The sequence below is a fragment of a genome, unplaced genomic scaffold (genome assembly GCF_019419815.1).
Source record: "Pyrus x bretschneideri cultivar Hongxiangsu unplaced genomic scaffold, Pyrus_bretschneideri_v1 Contig7, whole genome shotgun sequence".
In the NCBI taxonomy this organism is placed as follows: Eukaryota; Viridiplantae; Streptophyta; class Magnoliopsida; order Rosales; family Rosaceae; genus Pyrus; species Pyrus x bretschneideri.
In genome coordinates, this window is record NW_025999809.1 from 7358623 (window position 1) to 7378353 (window position 19731).

Sequence of the window (19731 nt, forward strand, 5' to 3'; positions counted from 1 at the left end):
CCATCCTTTAATTCACCCACATGCACTCATAATCATTCACACCTTGCATTCACATGCATTTCCAACCTAATCACTCACCCACACAATCTGCCATCATTCACACAAACACCATCATTGCCGTGCATCCCATTCCATCTCCCATTTCAGATTGCATTCCATTCATTCCAGCCAAGCCACATGCACTCCCTTTAATTAATTCATCCTAGCTGTCAAAGCACATGCACATTCACCCTAATCATTCACATAGCTTTAATTCACATGCAAACACATTGCATTACCATTCACCACCAGAAAATCACCATCATTGCCGTGAGTTTCATACACTTTCCAGCCATTCCACATGCACTCCCTTTAATTAATTCATCCTAGCTGTCAAAGCACATGCACGTTCACCCTAATCATTCACATAGCTTTAATTCACATGCAAACACATTGCATTACCATTCACCACCAGAAAATCACCATCATTGCTGTGAGTTTCATACACTTTCCAGCCATTCCACATGCCATTGTCATTCCACTTCATTTCACCTTGCATTTTCAGATTATTCCTTCATCATTGCACCACACATGCAGCCACATATTCATTGCACATGCTTTCACATTCAATTTCAGCACAATTCCTCTAAAAGCCGTGCATTATCCCTTTCATTTCTGTCAAAGCACATGCATCTCCCATCACAATTCCAGCTTTCCAACCTAGCCACATCCACATGCATTCACTCATAATCATTCACTAACATTGCAGCCACATTTCCACCCACTTCCTAGCTGTCATGTTCCCTCTTATTTACCTATAAATAAGCATCCATTTCAGCCACAACAAGATCTCATTCTTCCATACACATTTCAGTCACAAACACCAACCATTCCCTTGTGCCGTGGCATCCTCCTTCCATTTTCACCACTCCCCAAACCATTCACACCATCAAACTATCCTTAGACCTTGTGCTACAACGAAGAGGAAGATAAGAGGGCCTAAACGTTCATACAATTCAAGTTTGAGTTGTTGGAATGTTTAGGTGTTTCTTTGATTTCAATGTTTAATTTCAATACTCTTTGTTTTGTACGAATGAGGAATGGAAGAGAAGAGGGCCTAAACGTTCATACAATTCAAGTTTGAGTTGTTGGAATGTTTAGGTGTTTCTTTGATTCTCTTTGTTTTGTATCATGAGGAACTAAACCCCCCCTTGGCTAGGGGGGGATTCGAAATATATGTTTATGCTTGCATTTTGATTTGATTACTTCTAATTGCGTTTCATAAGTTGTGGATTCAATTTGTTTAACTATTTGATTGATAACTTATTTATGTATGTTTATTGAGAGTGCACACTTAATTTTCATGCATGAATATGACGCTAGAATATAAGTGAGTTTCACGTAATAGTTATGAACTTATATTCACAAGTAGTGGAGGTTGCTTATAAACAATCGCGTTAAACAAATTCTTGGCATAAGTTTCATGCAATCATAGTAACGAATGCCTCGTCAACACTTATAGTTTTCATGATGCTTAATGATTCTTGCTTGTATCTCTATTATGCAATTCATGTAGGGAACTTGTGAGGAATGCTTTGGGTTGTCGTATGCAATCATCCAATTCATTAACTTAAGGAAAACTTGACGGTTAATTTAAGCGGACCTAATTAACCCGGGGCGTTGAGAATTCATGGTTTATTGAAATGCAATTGGAAATCTTTTTATTATGCAAGTGTAACATGTGTGGAGATGAACCCCTTAGCTAATCCATCCATCATCTTGTTTTCAAGGAATTCGTTTTACAATCTGCCTAGTTTGTTACTTTGTTTTGTTATTTCAATTTTCGTCCAAAACAAATCCCCCTTTAATTTGAAGTCTTAGATTAGTTAGAAAGTGTTTTGATTTGTGTTTCTAAGTATTTTGATTCAAGTTTTCATCCAATTTCGTCCAAATTAGTGTAGGTGCTCAAAACTGCCCAGAAAGTGGTTTTTAGGCAGTTTTGAGTCTTCTAGTTGCTGTTTTGAGTTTTAGGTTTGTTTAAGTGTTTTAACTTTTAGTTTTGCATTCTTTGAGTCGAGTTTAGTGTTTTAAACTTTGTTTTTGAGTTTTTAAGTCAGTTTCCAAGTGTTTAGCAATCCCTCCTAATCCCCAGTCTAGAACGATCTCTACTTACATCTTTACTACAATTTGACAAAAAGAGGGTTTAATTTGTGTGCGTATAAATCTCGCATCAGCTTTCCTCATATTGCACTATAGATTTTTTTTATTCTTTAATTTGACTGGATTGTCTGCTAAATTTATTTTATGAAAAAAGAATTACGTGCGAAAATAGATTTCTAGTGCTTTAGTTTGATTCAAATTCTACGTCCATATATCGTTTCAATTACGTTAGTTTTGTGATATGCAATTAATTACTCCTTACTAATTAATTTCTAATTTTTCAATTGCAGATCGTAATGTAATCGTTTGATTTCATTATGTATTGTTAAACGCATGAGAAGTTTTGAATTAGAATAATTTCAATACTAATGTATTAGTAAATGCAGAGAAATTCAGATTTCTGAATAATTTCAATTCTATAACATGGACAGAAGACATGCCATAAGAGCTACGTACAATTGATGTTGGTTTACTTTTCTAGTCTCGGGCCTTTGTTTTGCGTGTTCATGTTGGTCCACGTACAATTGATCAGGTTTTTTACCAAAAAAATAATGAACTTTGATCAGGTCTAAATTCTTTCCACCGAAGATTAAGACTTAAAACAATCTAATTATATTTTAATCAAAATACACACTGTTATCTGGCCTCGACCAGAATATATATACGTACAAAGATGAAGCAAAATAGAATCTCTCCATCAGCACTCTGGTCTCCATGTCCGACTTCCGCCTTACTTTGAATGCTTGACTTTCTGCCCATAAATACTGGTCTCCCTGAAACACCCATCACCACTCACAGCTTCATATTGAAAATTAATATTCTTGTTGTTGTAATTGTTCACTTGTAAAACTTCAAATTATTAATCATTTCAAATAGTCCAATCTTCAATGGCGGATGAGGTGGTATTATTAGACTTCTGGCCAAGCCCATTTGGGATGAGGGTGAAAATTGCACTGGCCGAGAAGGGCATCGAGTATGAGTGCAAAGAGGAGGACTACGTGAGCAACACGAGTCCACTTGCTGCAGATGAACCCGATTCACAAGAAAATCCCGGTTTTCATTCACAATGGCAAACCGGTCTCTGAGTCTCTCATTGCCGTTCAATACATTGATGAGTTTGGAAGGATGAAGCTCCACTGTTGCCTTCTGATGCTTACCTTAGAGCCCAAGCTAGGTTCTGGGCTGACTTCGTTGACAATAAGGTAGTTTTACTCATTTACTAATTTGTGTTTGGACTTTGCTTAATTTTAGTCATTTACTAATTTCTGGTTACAAAATTGTGTTGGTTTTAAGCTTCTAACAAAACAATGTTTTTATTAATCATAGCATGCTAGCTACGATTCTCACATGAGGGATGATATGAAGAAAGTTGAGGTTTCACTGTAAAATCAATTGGTAATATGAGAAGTAGCCCAACCTCTTATAAGAGAAATTTTTTATTGTAACGGGAACATGGGTGGGTACACCACGTGTTTTTATGTGAGTGGTGGAAAATTTTATTTTTTAAGTTATTAACTTTTGAACACACATATCCCATCATTTGTATAATGACATGTGGAATACCACCTCGTGTGCCGGTCACACTGAAAAAATCTCTCCTCTTATAAGCTCATACAAGGTCCCTCCTCCTATCAATGTAGGGCTCATTCTCAACATGCCCCCTCATGTGTAGCGAATTTTCAAGCCTAACATGTAGACAATACAACGAGATTACGTGGAGCGCGTGTGGCTTCACACGTGGGACAACCTGACTTTGATACCATGAAGAACGTTGGGGTTCCACCATAAAATCAATTGACAATACGGGAAGTAGCTCATCCTAAGGCCATGCAAAGTCCATTCTCCTATTAATGTGAAACTCATTCTCAACAGGATATACTCACCATTAGAATTAACTTAAAATGCACATTGTTTTAGGGAGAAAATTGGGGAATGAATAGATGCCTTTTTTAAGTACATGTGTGTAACACGTTTAATTTTGATGGAAAATCTTATCGAATTAGCATCAAAGACCAATGCATGCTTCAAATTTTGTCAATTCAGTTCCAACCTTTCGGGGATTTTAATTCAAGGACTAAAAGTACAATGCGGTGATAGGTCAAGGATCAAGACTCCATTTATGAAAAATATAAATCAAGAATTTGATCTTCCTTGCTTCAAATCGTAAAGATATGAAAAGGGTCTAACCCTAAAATTTTGTGCAATATAATGCAGATACATGTGATTGGAAGGAGGATATGGACAACCAAAGCTGAAGAGCTAGATGCAGCAAAGAAAGAATTCCTTGAAAGCATTAGGGTGTTAGAAGGAGAGCTTGGAAACAAGCCTTACTTTGGCGGTGAGACCTTCGGTTTTGTCGACGTGGCACTTATCCCTTTCTATAGCTGGTTTTTTGTGTATGAGAAGTTTGGCAACTTCAGCGTGTATGAACAGTACCCAAAGTTATTTGCATGGGCAATGAGGTGCATGCAGAAGCAGACTGTGTCCAAGTCTCTTCCCGACCAGAAAAACCTCTATGACTTCGTTCTGCAAAGGAGGAAAACGTTGGGAGTAGATGCTTAGTATATGGGTACTTGATCTTGTGCTTTTTATGAGTTTTAACCTTCAACCGTCCGATTTAGGGTTCTTACCTTTGCAATAAGAGGGCAGTTGATTAGTTATGTCATACGATGTATTGAGTAATAGTTATAAATAATTGGGTAAATATCAATTTACTAACTTCAAGTTTTGTGGTTTTCAACATTTGGTACATGAAGTTTATTTCGTCTCAAAGTCATACCTAAAGTGTTAATTTTGGAATAATCTCATACATCCGTTAGTCAAACTATTAACTCTGCCGTTAATTGATGACGTGACGCCTATGTGGACAATGACTAGACGCCACGTGTCATTAAAGGGTCCATGTGGAAATTAAAAATTTTAAAAAATAATTATTTAAAGAGAGAAAAAAAAAAAAAGGTAAAACCCAGATCGTCTTCCCCCCCAAAAAAAAAAGAAAAAAATATATATAAATCGAGGCAACAGACGAACAAAAAGACAGTAATTTTCCCACGTTTCCTCGGCAACCAAAATAAAACCAACAGTAAAAATGGTAAACTTTCCCACATTTTCTCAGCAACCAAACAAAGAAAGACGAAAAAGTATCAAAACCCATGTGAGAAAATCCAAAAATTAAGCCAAAGGAAAGAACTTTAGCCATACCCATAACTCCACTAACGACACTGCGGATGGCGCAGTTGTTCCAAATGTCTTGGACGCGCATCTCCTCCACTGTAGGTGGTAGTATGGGCTCAATTGGCAGCTTCTCGACCTCTTTCTGTGTAGCCCATACCGTTCCCTTTAAACCCATACTTCGGAAACGGGCAGGACCCTTGCGGTGGTGGGTGTGCGACTTGAAAACAAAACCCACACCCTTTGCCAAAGGGACAAACCCAGACCCCTAGCCACGATCCCTACGCCTCTCCCTCAAATCCCAACAACCCCCATGCTTTTCTTTGAGTGTACCCCCTCTCCCACTCAAAAAATCAAGGATTTGCAGCAACAACGCTGAGATCCCCACTCTTCCCTTTTCCCCTCTTTCTGTCGCTTTGTCTCTATCTCTGGCTCCCTCTCCCTCTCCTTCAGCATGGCTTCCCGACTGCGAAACCCTCAGCGAGGGATCCCCTTTACTCCTCCCTCTCCCTCTATCCAACTGCAAAACCCATGATCTGGGTTTTGCTTTTTTATTTTTTATTTTATTTTTATTTTTTTAACTTTTCTTTAAATAATTATTTTTTTGAATTTTTAATTTCCATGTGGACCTCTTAATGACATGTGGCGTCCACTTAGGCGCCACATCATCAATTAATGGCAGAGTTAACAGTTTGACTAACAGATATATGAGATTGTCCCAAAATTCACGCTTTAGGTATGATTATGGTACGAAAAAAACTTCATGTACCAAATGTTGAAAACCACGAAACTTAAGGGTAGTAAACTGATATTGTCATGCCCCGATCTCGACATATGTCCAGAATCGACGCTTGACATCACCAATTACCTGTACATCTAACATTTCCTGCCTCCGGGATATGTACAAAGCATAGATCAAGATTCGAATTTCATAGCATTTTCGTATATTTTATGGCTGCATCTAACCTCCTTGTTAGACAGTCTACGTACCCTCAATAGGGATCAAACCATTCGTAGTTCACCATTCGTCAATCTCTAACATTTTCGTAAAATACTTCTCGCATAAAATCTTAGAGCACCACACTACACATCAACCTTAAGCCAAACAACAATTATCATCTTTCCATGCACGCAGGTAAGCCATTCTCACACAGATGCTTTCCAATTCATCCATCATATAAATCACAATGTTTCACATAATACAGCAAATCATATTACAGTGTTATTCTCAAGTCACATTAATCAACTAATCTAATCATAATAATCTCAATCATACCGAACATCATTCCACAATCACGTCAATTAATCAATTCCATGAATCAAAGATGCCCGATATTAACGTCTAACTACATTAATCAATCAATGAAAAAAAAAAAAAACATATAATTTCCCAAATTTTATTAAGGAACTCTTTATAATTCCCTACTTGAATTATAAATAATAAACATGGTAATTCTAATTTATTTTCACAATGTCTATTGTGGGTAATTCCCACTCACACAAATTTAACCTTAAGGAAATGAGCAAGAGCAAAGATTCTGGACCACTCAACAAAATCCAACTAAACTATGATCCCTTATTTCATACGCACCAAGTACAATTAATCATCATCATCCCTAACAGTCCCCCAACGCATCTATATGCATAGTCTAATAACATAGGCAGTGATCACCCAACGCGAATATACCCAGCATGATCACCCTAACAATCCCCCAACGTGAGTATACCAAGTAGGACTGTATCATATAGCTCTAGGTAGTGATCACCCAACGCGGATATACCAAGCATGATCACTCCTAGAATGCATATGGTCCCCCATCGCGGATATACCAAGCAGGACCATAAGCATAGTTTAATCGTGCAGGCGGTGATCACCCAATGCGGATATACCAAGCATGATCACCCCTGAAATACATATGGTCCCCCAACGCGGATATACCAAACAGAACCATCCATGTACCAATGCTACATGATGCAATCAAACCAACACACAACCTACCTCCTACCTGCACACTTATGATTTACAACATGAGCACATACACCATCCATTTTTGATTTCCCATCTAGGTTCCAAAGCATTGTTTCAAATTATTACTACAAGCATCCACGACCTCGATTAACTCCTATTCTCAAGTATATGCAATTACTAAATGCATCACCTTCGACTCTAGTCTTAATTAGATTACTTGGGACTACTAATAACACTATGAGATCCAAGTACTATTTTGGTTAACTTAAATTAGCATGATCAAAATAAATGTAACATTTGAATGAAAACACTTACAGAAAATAAGTGAAGATGCTATTTACAAATATAAATGTACCTATATATAAAAGCCTTGGCAGTTGGTGCATATATATTTCCAGGGATATAAGTAAGTTCCCTTGAATATGCATACATAGATAAATATATACGGTAAATACGAAAACAATTTCATCCCTTCATTATTTTATACATACATATAAGGATTCGTTCAACTTCAGACATATGCAGAAAGGTCTGATAATGTTAAACCAATGAGATGGAATCCATATGTTCATCAACAATGGCTATTCACTGTCATCACAAAGACAAAATCTGGACCACGTCTGACTAGATGTATACAAACAACTCTAGCAAAATTGTACTAAATATAAAGAGAAACAATTTCATATTATGAGACAATATAAATGTCGATTCCCCATCATCAACATTACATTAATGCATTCACTAACTTTAAAGCAACAAATGCAACATGATAAATGGGTAATTTCAAATAAGGCTATACATACATAGCGTCAACCATCATCGTGGTTGTCTTCTAGCCTGGGATGTTAGGTAACAACTGAGAAAAGACACACCAAAGTAGCAGAGTTATAGGTGTTCATCAAACAAAACCAAAGAGACTATCTCCCAATAGTAAGAGCCACATATAGTATGATGTAATGATCATCATATACCAACCGTGAAAAATGAAAGGAAACCTCGGAATCCTTTCTGATATATAAATACGACAACCACAACAACAATCGGCTATCAAATTGAAAAAATATAAACAAAGGCAGAAGAGGAACTTATAGCAGTAAGCTTTCTGATTCTATGGAATTTGGGCAGCCATACCTTGCGACGGCATAGTTTGGAGCCAAGGAAAAGGGAATGATGGGTCTGGTCCATAATCCCCGACCGGAGAGAACCCCCTTCCTTGCTTCTCGATCCATCTCCCCTTTTTCTCTCCGTATTTCTCATATTTTATTTTATTATTATTTTTCTTCTTCTCATCTTTCCATCTTAACCGTCCATCTCTATCCTTCTTTCAATCACAGCCACACACGTGGCACAAGACTGATGCTCCAACAAATCTGGAGCTTCTAGATGTATGGTTAAATGACCAATTTGCCCTCAACTTTGTTCGTTTATAACTCCTTCGTTAAAGCTCCAAATTACGTTCAATTTGCGCCCACGCGTTCGTATCGATACGTACCATCCAAATATACAAAGAAATCTAGAAAATTATGGAAAGATCAAGTATGCCCACAAAGAATCTCATTTAACACAAGAAGGGCAATTTCATCCTTCTACTTATCAAATAAAATTTTTATATGCAATAAATATAAACGCGTCAAAACTACTAATATGAATATGAAATACGGAATACGTAATTTTGAATAGTGAAATCAGGGGACGGGATTTCACAGATATTTACCCTAAATAATTTTATTTTAATTATTTTCTATCTTGTCTTGGTTATAGTATTTACTAGTAAATTTTACCCGCACGTTGTTGCGAGTATAATTATAAGAGTATGTTTTAACATGTAAATATGCAAAGTGTTATAAATACTAAACAGAAAATGGAATAATTATATTTACAAAGCTGTCAAAATTTATATAACTTACAGAAAAGACATTATCAAATGCCTTATTAGTATACAAAAATGATTAACCTAGTATTCCACCTTGATAATTCATGTTTGGATCAACTATTTACACACGAAAAAATGTGATCCCATACTTGTTTGTTTTGGATAACAGATGCCAACATCCTTTTACACATGAGCAAAAGTTTTTTGGTTGAAGCAGTCACTGCAGAAAAAATAGTTTTGATCATCACAAAGAACGAAAAAAAAAAAAAAAAAAAAAAAGGAAGCTAAAAATGAAAGAAAATGTTAATACACATAATAAATAGTTTGAAACGACCAATAATAAACAACAGTTACCAAATAGAAAACAAAGCTTACAACTTAAATAGAAAAGAACAATCTACTGCTGCAAGCAACATAACGTCCACTTTGCATATTTTGGTGGAACCACTTTGCAGGTTTTGTGGAACCACTGTGCAGGTTTTGTGGAACCACTTTACAGGTTTTGTGGAACCACTTTAAAAATTCAAATCTTTAAGCACCTGATGATAAGTTGAGAGATTACTTTTTGATTATCAAAACCACTACTGGATTTATGCAGACACAAAATCTCACAATATTATAACCACAACCTTATGCATAATAGGAACAACACTAAAATCATCTGTCTACCAGAAATTAACTTTTCTACAGCAACGGCAAGTGTAAATTATGTTGTGAAAAAAAATCGTCTTTAATTGAAACCATGTCAGAGACCAAAAGTAATGAGCAAGTATGAAATTGTGAGTCACAGTCGGAGTAAGAGTAAGAGTAAGAGGAAGAGAAATATTATATTGTGAGATTGTGAGCAAGAGTGAAAATAAGAGTGAGAGTAACACACAGAAATTCTACAAAGAAAACAAAAAAACAACAAAATCACACACACTGAGCGAGAAAAAGATTATATTGTGAGATTGGGAGTGTGAAATAAGGAAAATAAATTTTAAATAAAATTGTTGCACTCTCACCGTTTAAAATTTGGCAGGAATGGACAATTTAATAAAAGAGCAAAAAATTGCACCACCAATGATTGTACAACAAGATTCTTTGGCTGATTTCCTATGTACCAATCCTTAACTGCAAGCCATGAAAACCAACGTTATCAAACAAAGTATAAAATTGTTTTGTAAAACAGAAAGTAAATGTAAATTGATAGAAACAAAGGGGAAAACCTACAATGCAGAAATTTTATTCATGAAAATTATCCCATTTTTTAACCACTATATAGCAGAACACAAAATCTATAACCAGCACATATTTCAACTTTATAATACAATTAAAAATAACAAAAGACTGAACTAAACTGCCAACACAGATCATTTATACAAATTTAAACCAAAGATGTCCAAAATTGTTTTAATTTCATAAATACAATTACAAAAACGCAAAGATGTTTATAGATAGGTTGAATTACAAAAATAAGTTAATTGATAATAGTTCTCAAACAATATACATTTCAGAGAAGAGCCAATTCTACATTATAGGTTTCCTCTGTCTCTGTCCATTTACATTAGCCTTTTATTTTACAACAGAAGTTTAGATTTGAATTTATGTGGTGGTAGTTGAGTACGACATTTCATTATTTTGAACCATATTATATAGTTGTCCTGTATTCAGGTTATCCTTAATCCAACACAACACTATGTTATACTTGCAATCTCTGTCAAATAACAAACTTTAGAGCAAAAAGAGTCTTCTCCAATTGGGATTAAAAACATCCACCAAATGATTTCAGATCAGTCTCCAAAAAATGATTTCAGATCAGTCTCCAAGCTTGTAAAACATGTTTTTATGCAAACAGAACAACAAAAAGTACAAAAAACTTAAAACCAACCAAGTGGTTTTCTTAAAGAAAGAAATTGGAGCTAACACAAACAGAATGTATCAAATTAACAATATGCAATCAACGACCTATGTCATAACAAAAACAGCTAAAGGCTTAGACCCAAATGAGATTAAAAGTTAGGAATTCACAAACCAAATTGAAAATCTAATTCCAAAATTCCAAACACCCACCAAATGATTTCGGATGAAGTTTTAAAGTTGAATACATGTTACCGATACATAAGGGTACATAAGAATGAGAAGTATGAAAATTTTAAAACAAAGGGCCAATCGTGCTCTTTGGCAAATTACAATTTAAGTTTGGCTGCTTTTCAGTTTCACTCTACCCTTAGATTTGTTCTTCTTTATGAGTAGACCTTCCAACCCAACATCTATCCACAGATATAATTGTCCCTAGCTACACTAACACGAATCCAAAATCATATATATTGTCCAATGTAAACTAATTCTTAGCTAATTAACATGTTCAAATCCTTATTTTCTCATAATAAAATAACAGAAAATTAAACAACCCAAAAATCAAAACAACCCCACTTGTAGTTTTAGCTCACTAATCCATTGGATAAATTGATGCCAAATTCAATCAGAAAACATACAATTAACAACAACCCAGAAGAGCCATCCAAAAAACCAACAAATTAACCAAAAAATACCACTTGTACTTTTAGCTTAGTCTTCCAATTGAATCAGATATACCATCAAATTTGAATCAGAAAATAGAAAATTAAGAACTCAAAATTTTCTCTCACCTGCTGTGAAACTCATCCCTATTGAGCAGCAGTAGGAACAGGTAAACTGGGTGATATATACAACCGATTAAAACATTCAACTTTTGCTGCTTCAGCTACATAACACAAAAAGAAAAAAAAAAAGTTAATTTAACTATAATTAAGTAATCTGGTTTAAGATATATACCTCATCCCCAACATTCATGCCAAAATCGATATTGCACGGTATCTTATTCTCAATCAAATACGGTCCACCTACACGTTTCAAAATTCCTACAGTGTCAGTAATGATTTACCCTTTGTTTTGGCAAAAGGCTTTTTGCATACGCTAACATTTTAGTCAACCAATTTACATGATAGGAACCGTAAATTGGCAGCACAACAAAAGAGGATCAACAAAAATCTCGACAATTACCTGAAACTACCATTCCACTTCTTTTCAATTGTGAAGCACTATACATGTTTCACTACCAAATACTCATATACAGTATCAAACCTAAAAAATAAAAATAAAAATAAAAAATAAAATAAAATAAAATAAAATAAAATAAAATCGTTGGAGAATCATAAGATGAATGACTCACATGCTTTCTATCTTGGTAGCTTAGTTTCAGGAAGTGAACATGTGCACAATGGGACCGTCTATGCCTTCAGTTGAATGTGAGTTGAAAAGACTATTCGCAATAGCTTAAACCAACTCGGTCCCTCTCTTTATACATTCCTTCACTAATTCCTCCCTAAATACCATGAAAAAAACAAATCAGAATTTCACCCACTGAACAAAAACCCATCAGCATAGTGTGATAAATTCATTATTTCACTTATGACTGCCACTTTACTGATTGGATTAATCCAAATAAAATCCCAATTTCCAAAAGTAAATTTTCAATTAATTTCTCAAAAGCAATAATTTCAAAAAGCCCAGAAGTACACAAAATATTACCAAAAAATAGAGATATTGAATAAGTAAAGAAAAATAACTTAGAGAAGGGGATGGAGGGGAATCTGTGATGAGGGTCGAAGGCTATGAGATTACCCATATCGACTTGAAAATGCTGATGCCGGGTCTCCATTGCCGCTTTCCTGCAGTTGCTTTTCATCCTCTCCATTCGACAGTCCAGGTCTGCAACCCAAAAACATACAGAAACGATTAGCTTTGCGGTCGGATTATCAAATCATGCGGTTACAGGACCGACATGCACGCAAATAAAAAATTCATCAATTTGTTTTTTCTGAATCCATAATTCAGATTGGAGTTCGAATTCAACGGAAAAAAAAAAACATAAATCCATCATAAATTTTGCCCAGATGAAAAAAGAAATAAAGGATGAATTAGAAGCTTTTAGCAAAAGAGTTTACCTCAACAGGCCTCTCTCTCCCTCTCCCCTGTAAATTCACCGAACCTAGAAAAAGCCATCTGTAAATTCAAAACAACCCGCAAAATCACAAATACAAAATTCAAACAAAAATTCCATGTGAACATCGAAAACCACAAAAACAAAATTTGAAACAGCAACAAGGAGAAAGTCACGAAACTTACCAGATGACTCTAGATTTCATGGGTAAAAAACCGATCCTGATCGAATCCAAAAACTGATGAAATAGCCGATGAAATCTGTAGCCACCGAGAGGTTTTAAAATCACAAAAATTTGAAGAAAGAAAAGAGAATTCAAAAACCAAACCCAAAACAAATATGCCGGAGAACTCACCAGGAAACCCAAGGATTCTGCAGGATTCACGATTTCCTGAAAACCAAGCTTTTTTAGGTTTAAACTTTCTTCCCGAAGGCAACAGATGTAACATTCTTGGAAAGAAAATTCGATCATGAATTGAAAAAAAAAAAAAAGTGAGAGAGAGAGAGAGAGAGACGAACCTTCATACGAAGGCTAGCGATCCGGAGCTCGAGAGAGATCGAGAAATCTGTGGAAGCAAATGGAAGAACCCTGATTTTCCATCGTTCTTCCGTTCTAGGATGAGAGAAACGGAAAGAGAAGGAAAGCAGAGTAAAGTGAAAAGTGGAAGATGCTGGAAGCACACAACACGAAGAAAAATCGAGAGATTTCTACGCAAAGCAGGGACAAAAACGGCATTTTACTGTATGATAAACACAAAAAGCCAAACTTACAGAACAACTGAAGGGCAAAATTGGAAGAACACTGGTGAATAAACAGTAAAAAGGACACAGAGAGAATTAACAGGAAAGTTAGCCGTTTAGTATATATATAATATAATATAATTTCTATTGCTAATAAACGACTCATACTCTAACTCGGAAATAGTCTTCTTTGATAGTCGTTGTGTGACAACTTGATATAGCTAGGTCGTATGATTGATTTGTTTGGTTTTATTGTTAATTGTCAAATTGTTGTCAACTTAGACCATGTCACATCCCGGCCCGAGTGGCACCACTTTCCGGGTCCACTCTACCACCGTAGCACGATATTGTCCACTTTGGGCTTACCATTCCCTCACGGTTTTGTTTTTGGGAACTCACACGAGCAACTTCCCGATGGGTCTGACACACCCCAACCGAAATCAGGGCGTGCTGGGCGTCACGCCCTGATTTCGGTTCAGACCATCTACAATGGTAGGAGCAAAAAATTTCGTATTTTCAATTATTTATTTATATGTATAAGGTTAATTATTGTTTTCTACTAGCTATATTGTTTTATATGTATAAGGTTAATTATTGTTTTCTACTGGTTATTGTTTTCAAGTTTGTGTGAAAACAAAAATCTTTCAGTTACATGACATTGACTTAACATATTAGTTAACAATTGTATCAATAGACAATCGTGGTTACAAATGACACACGACACTCGATGCTTAACATTGATGAATCACACAATGATGATCAGAAAAAGACTGAAATGCCTCAGTGTTCCTTATGCTTAAATCTCAAAGCTCCAAAAAAAATAACAAGTGGTCTCCAACGCCATGCAACTGGCAAGACATGGAAGAAAAATGTCTTCCAAGTAAAAACAAAAAGAAAAACTTTATAATATGGCGAGACGCATCAAAGTTCTATTTCGCTATCATGCTAATCGCATGGATCTACATTTCTCACACAAGATTCCAAATACACATCAAAGTATCTCACCATAAAATCTCACTACAAACTAAAACAAGATATATAAAGGAAAGAAATTAAACAAATTAAACCGGACGCAGCCATGCATCTATACTCTCCTCACACAAGATTCCAAAGACGCATCAAAGTGTCTCACCATAATATATATCTCACTAGAAACTAAAACAGGATACGTAAAGGAAGGAAATTAAACAAGACACAGATTCACACTTCACTCTAGGACTCTGACGTTCTAGCCAGCAGCCTATTGATATCTCTCCCTCTATTCCACACCAAGCATCTTCTGCACGCCAAGAACAAGCTCATAGACCTTCTTTTCGTCAGCAAGAGATCTGGAAACACTCTCCCTCTGCATGCGCCTCTTGGCCCATGCAATGAGCTTGGGACACTCGGCCTCGATGCTGAATTTTCCACAGGTCTCAAATGCATGGAACCAGCAGTAGAACGTGATGAGAGCAATGTCCAAGAACCCAAATTTCTCACCCTCAAAATATGGCTCGTCTCCAAGCTGTCCCTCCAACTGCTTCAGGATTTCGATGAAGTCCTTTTTTGCTGCCTCTCGTTCCTCTCCCTTTGTGGACCATATCTTCGAGCAAGCATCATATAGCTGCAATTTTAAGACAAGATTGCATCAGATCATTGCTATAGCGAGTTCTGTGGGATTAATTAAATTTTGAATTCAGTGGATTAATTAAATTTTGACTTCTTTTCTAATTCCCGCGGCTATTTTGGATAGGGTTTTGTAAGTTCCAATGATTGAACTTACGTAGCAAGAAATGGATCACAAAATAGCAGAGATCACAAAAGCTGTTCATGAAAATTAACGAGGCATGCAAGAGAGATTTGTAAAGAAAGTCGGAATTCTACCGTAAAACTAATTGAAAATATAGAAATTAGCCCAATTTATTTATAAGCTCATTCAAGGTTTTTCATCGACGTGGAATTCATTCTCAACAAGCTCTTTACAACACTTTACGTGTGGTAAATTTATAAACTTAACACGTAAACAATACAACAGGATAACGTGAAACGTGTGTAACCGTTTAGCTTCTTGCGAGGACCATGCTTTGTTATCATGAAAAAAATTGAAATTCCATCGTAAAATCAATTGGTAATATGAAGAATGATCCAATTTATTTAAACGAGTCTATGTATTTTTTATTAATTTTAAAATGCTTAAGAATTAATTAGGACGATAAGCAACCGCCTAGCATCAAGAAACTAATCAGAACGATGGCTAACGGTCTAACGCCTAGGTGAGCTAGACGACATTAGATGAGAATTTTTAGAATAATGCCTCCACATAGACTATAAAAATTTGTATTTTGCGCCTCATGTAAAACTATTTATGCTAAGGCCATCTTCAACTGAAGGATCTAGAGAACCGAAAATCGTCTCTAACCAAGGACTAGGACAAAGGGCTCGTGGAATCTAAGAGGGCCCCACGGAATCTGAAAAGACTAAAAGGTTGCAAGGCTAGCCAAAAAATGCATTAATCATGTCGGTTATAACTGACATAAATGCTTAAGCTAAAATTTAAATGCAACGGCTAGCTGACTTCAGCTAGCCGTTGCATTTGAATTTTTTCCTATAACTTCTATTTCACAAAATTAAGCTAAAATTTTTCCTATAACTTTTATTTTACAAAATTTGTTTCATATTTTTTTTAAATTCCAGAATTTGTTTCATTTTATTTTAAATTTTATTGTTTTCTATAACTTCTATTTCACAAAATTTGTTTCATATTTTTTTTAAATTATATTTTTTTCTTATAACTTCTATTTCATTATACTCCTTATCTTCTCATCTCATTTGCTTCCAATTTGGAATTGAATGAGAACCCCGAGTTGAAATCTGAAGAGGATCCAAAGTTAGAATTCATTGGAAACTTGAATTGAAAGATTGAATTCAAAGTTGCGTGAATTATAGCTCAATATCCACCCTATTTATAGTAAAAAAAATTTCAAATCCAACGGCTAGTTGACATCACTTAGCCGTTGGATTTGAATTTAAGTTGTAGTTTTTAACTAATAAATTATATTTGGCTCTATGACCTTTTACCCCTTGGTTGGAGATGATTTCTTATGATAGGGCTAAAACGAGCCCTATAGCCATTTGACCATCGGTTGAAAATAGAGACAAATATGATCCTTTACTGTTTATTAAAATATTAATATCTTGAAAGACCGAAAAACTAAAACGAGCTCTCTGGCTAACCCTCGGTTGAAAATAATCTAAGAATACAGACTTGAAGATTGTACCTCAACTGACTATTCATCCAAAAGAAAAGAATGTGAGCTCTACCGCATATATATCAAATTTTAATGAAAATCATGAAAACCCCAAATCACATCCTAACATGAACCTAAAAAACAAACAATTAATTAGGACAAGAAACAACTCAGACAATTTAAGTTACCTTCTTGTCAATGAAATCAGCCCAGAACCTTGAGTGAGCTTTCTGGTAAGGCTCAGAGGGAAGCAAAGGAGCTTTATCCCTCCAAACCTCATCAATATATTGCACAATGATGAGTGACTCGCAGACCGGCTTACCGTTATGAATGAGAACCGGGATCTTCTTGTGAACCGGGTTCATCTGCAGAAGCAGCTGGCTCTTAATCTTATTCCTCAAGTCCTCCTCTCTGTACTCATACTTGACGCCCTTCTCCGCCAGCGCTACTCTGGGCCTCATGCCAAACATGCTTGCCCGGTAGTCCAGAAGAACAACCTCATCCGCCATTTTTGACACACACACAACTATTTCTAGCTGTAGGCTATAGTGTTTTGCTTGATGCTAAAATATTCCAGATAGATATTCACACGAGCAGAAAAGGATATATATATATATGGAATCTCGATTCTGGAACTTGTTTGTAAGAAATCCGAAAATTTTACCATAAACATATATAATTCACGATTTTTCAAGTTTCTTATTAAAAGAAACCGAAGAGGATCGGTAAGATATATGGTACCGTTTGGTACGTGAGACGGGACGGATCAGAGTGGGATAAGGCGTTCCGTCCCACGTTTGGTGTGCCTAAAACGGGTGGAACGAGCTGTTACACGGGACGAGTTTTAGGTGAATTTTCGTTCCACCTCACCCCCTGGAACGACTCGTTCCACATCCGTGGAACACAAAATTATAACCTCTTCGTCTCGTTCTTCTTCCTCCTTGTTTCCATCCGAGGGCATCTTTGCTTCCGCTCCGTTCCGTTCCGTCCCATCCTATCTGCGTACCAAACGATACCTATATACACGGATTTGGATCCTCCCTCTTGAGCTAATGGAGAGAATCCTTCTAATCTATCATCGTGGATCGTCAGATTTTATTCAACAGTTACAATTATTATAACTTTAAATGAATCATCCTGTTTATAACCGTTGGATAAAAATTCAACGACTTACGATAATAGATCAGGAGGATCTTCTTCTTTAGCTGAGGAAATGATTCAAATTCTATACACACACACATACACATACGTGGCAATAAGGATGTGGCTGATTTTTGGAGGGTGTGACGTGGCATGCATGCCATTACTTTTGCTGGTGGAAGTTAGATATTTTCGAGAGAGTATTCTCGCTTGCTTATAGGAGGATTCTATTGATTATTTAATTATATCACTTCATCATATATCATACAATAAAAAATTATTATAATTTTTTTATTTAAAATTAAATATAAATAGTATTTAATGAAAATTAATCACATAATATACAATAAACAGATATAATTAGAATATTTACAAAACTCTCACAAAGAAGATCTGAAAAATATCCTCTCTCGATATTTTCATGCATATTTTGAGACCACATTTTCTTTCTTTTTCTTGGTGAAATTTGAGACCACATCTTTGAAAATGAATTCTTTCTTTTATGGATAATTCTAGAGGATTACTTTCTATGGTTTACTTTCTAGAAAGATTACCTTCTATTGATAATTCGAGAGGATTACTTTTGATAGGAATTCATTCGTAGAGTCTAAACATGATTACACATCCATTTATAGGTAATGGATGCATTATTTGTTTTTGCAGAGTCTACAGCTTTATGTGAAAAGCACGACAAAGTCATGCATGCATTATTTGTTTTGTTTTTTTTAATGGAATTTTAACAAAAAAATTTTGGTACTGTTCATTTTAATAAAAAATCATATTTTTACATCAAAAAGTCAATTATGATACTATTCACTTACAACACATTTTTGTAAATTTTATTAAAACTTAAAAATTTCAAAACATTTTCATTAATTTTCTTTTTTTTTTCAACCATAAACTTTATTTGATGGTAACAAGCAACACTATTTAAATAAATAATGTTTGAAATATGCGATGAGTTATTGTTAGTCAACAGTGGCATATTCAAAATTTGAATAATTGAGATCACAGTGTTAAAAGTTAATTTTTTTAATAAAATTAAAGTAAAGCATGCAAAAAATTCAGTTTATTCACTGGGTCTCTGTGCCCTCTGCTTTTGTGCATTTTTTCTTCTTTCTGTCATTGATGAAAAAGGGTTGGAGACGCACTTTTTATTTATTTATTAATTAATTTTTTTTTCTTTTTCCACAATTCAATATTTCAAAAAAAAAAAAATCTTTTTTTTATTATTATTGTTTTTCTTTTTCTACCGTCCATTTTTTCCACCTGTTGTCGTTTTCTTCCACATTTTGTACATTTTTTCTCCCTTCTGTCAATTGATGAAAAAGGGTAGGAGACATACTTTTTCTTTTTTTTTTATTATTTTTTTCTTTTCTCTTTCCACATTTCAACATTTCAAAAACTTTTCATTTTTTAATTATTTTTTCCACATTTTAACAGTTTCAAAAAACTTTTATTTTATTTTATTTTTTATTTCCTTTTCTTTTTCCACATGCTGCCACAA

At 35.2% G+C, this 19731-nt stretch overlaps 1 protein-coding gene, 1 long non-coding RNA gene and 1 pseudogene across 4 annotated transcripts; 1 reads left to right on the forward strand and 2 right to left on the reverse strand.

Moving 5' to 3' along the window:
- Window positions 1-2678: 2678 nt before the first annotated feature.
- On the forward strand, window positions 2679-4701 carry LOC103939620 (annotated as a pseudogene).
- Window positions 4702-9152: 4451 nt separating this feature from the next.
- LOC125472346 lies at window positions 9153-13861 on the reverse strand. Of its 3 annotated transcripts, none has more exons than XR_007254278.1 (12): window positions 13636-13861; window positions 13472-13507; window positions 13302-13376; window positions 13121-13178; window positions 12798-12884; window positions 12346-12498; window positions 12177-12257; window positions 11949-12016; window positions 11783-11828; window positions 9782-10265; window positions 9528-9691; window positions 9153-9372 (listed from the first exon to the last, which is right to left on the reverse strand). It is a non-coding gene; the product is annotated as an uncharacterized LOC125472346 (long non-coding RNA). The 3 variants fall into 3 exon arrangements; XR_007254279.1 differs by having other exon boundaries at window positions 10157-10265; window positions 13636-13859; XR_007254277.1 differs by having other exon boundaries at window positions 9528-10265.
- Window positions 13862-14776: 915 nt separating this feature from the next.
- LOC103936196 (probable glutathione S-transferase) lies at window positions 14777-17723 on the reverse strand. Its single transcript, XM_009346041.3, has 2 exons — window positions 17273-17723; window positions 14777-15460 (listed from the first exon to the last, which is right to left on the reverse strand). Exons 1-2 carry the CDS (start codon window positions 17591-17593, stop codon window positions 15116-15118), a joined length of 666 nt encoding a protein of 221 aa, XP_009344316.2. The 5' UTR covers window positions 17594-17723; the 3' UTR covers window positions 14777-15115.
- Window positions 17724-19731: the final 2008 nt, after the last annotated feature.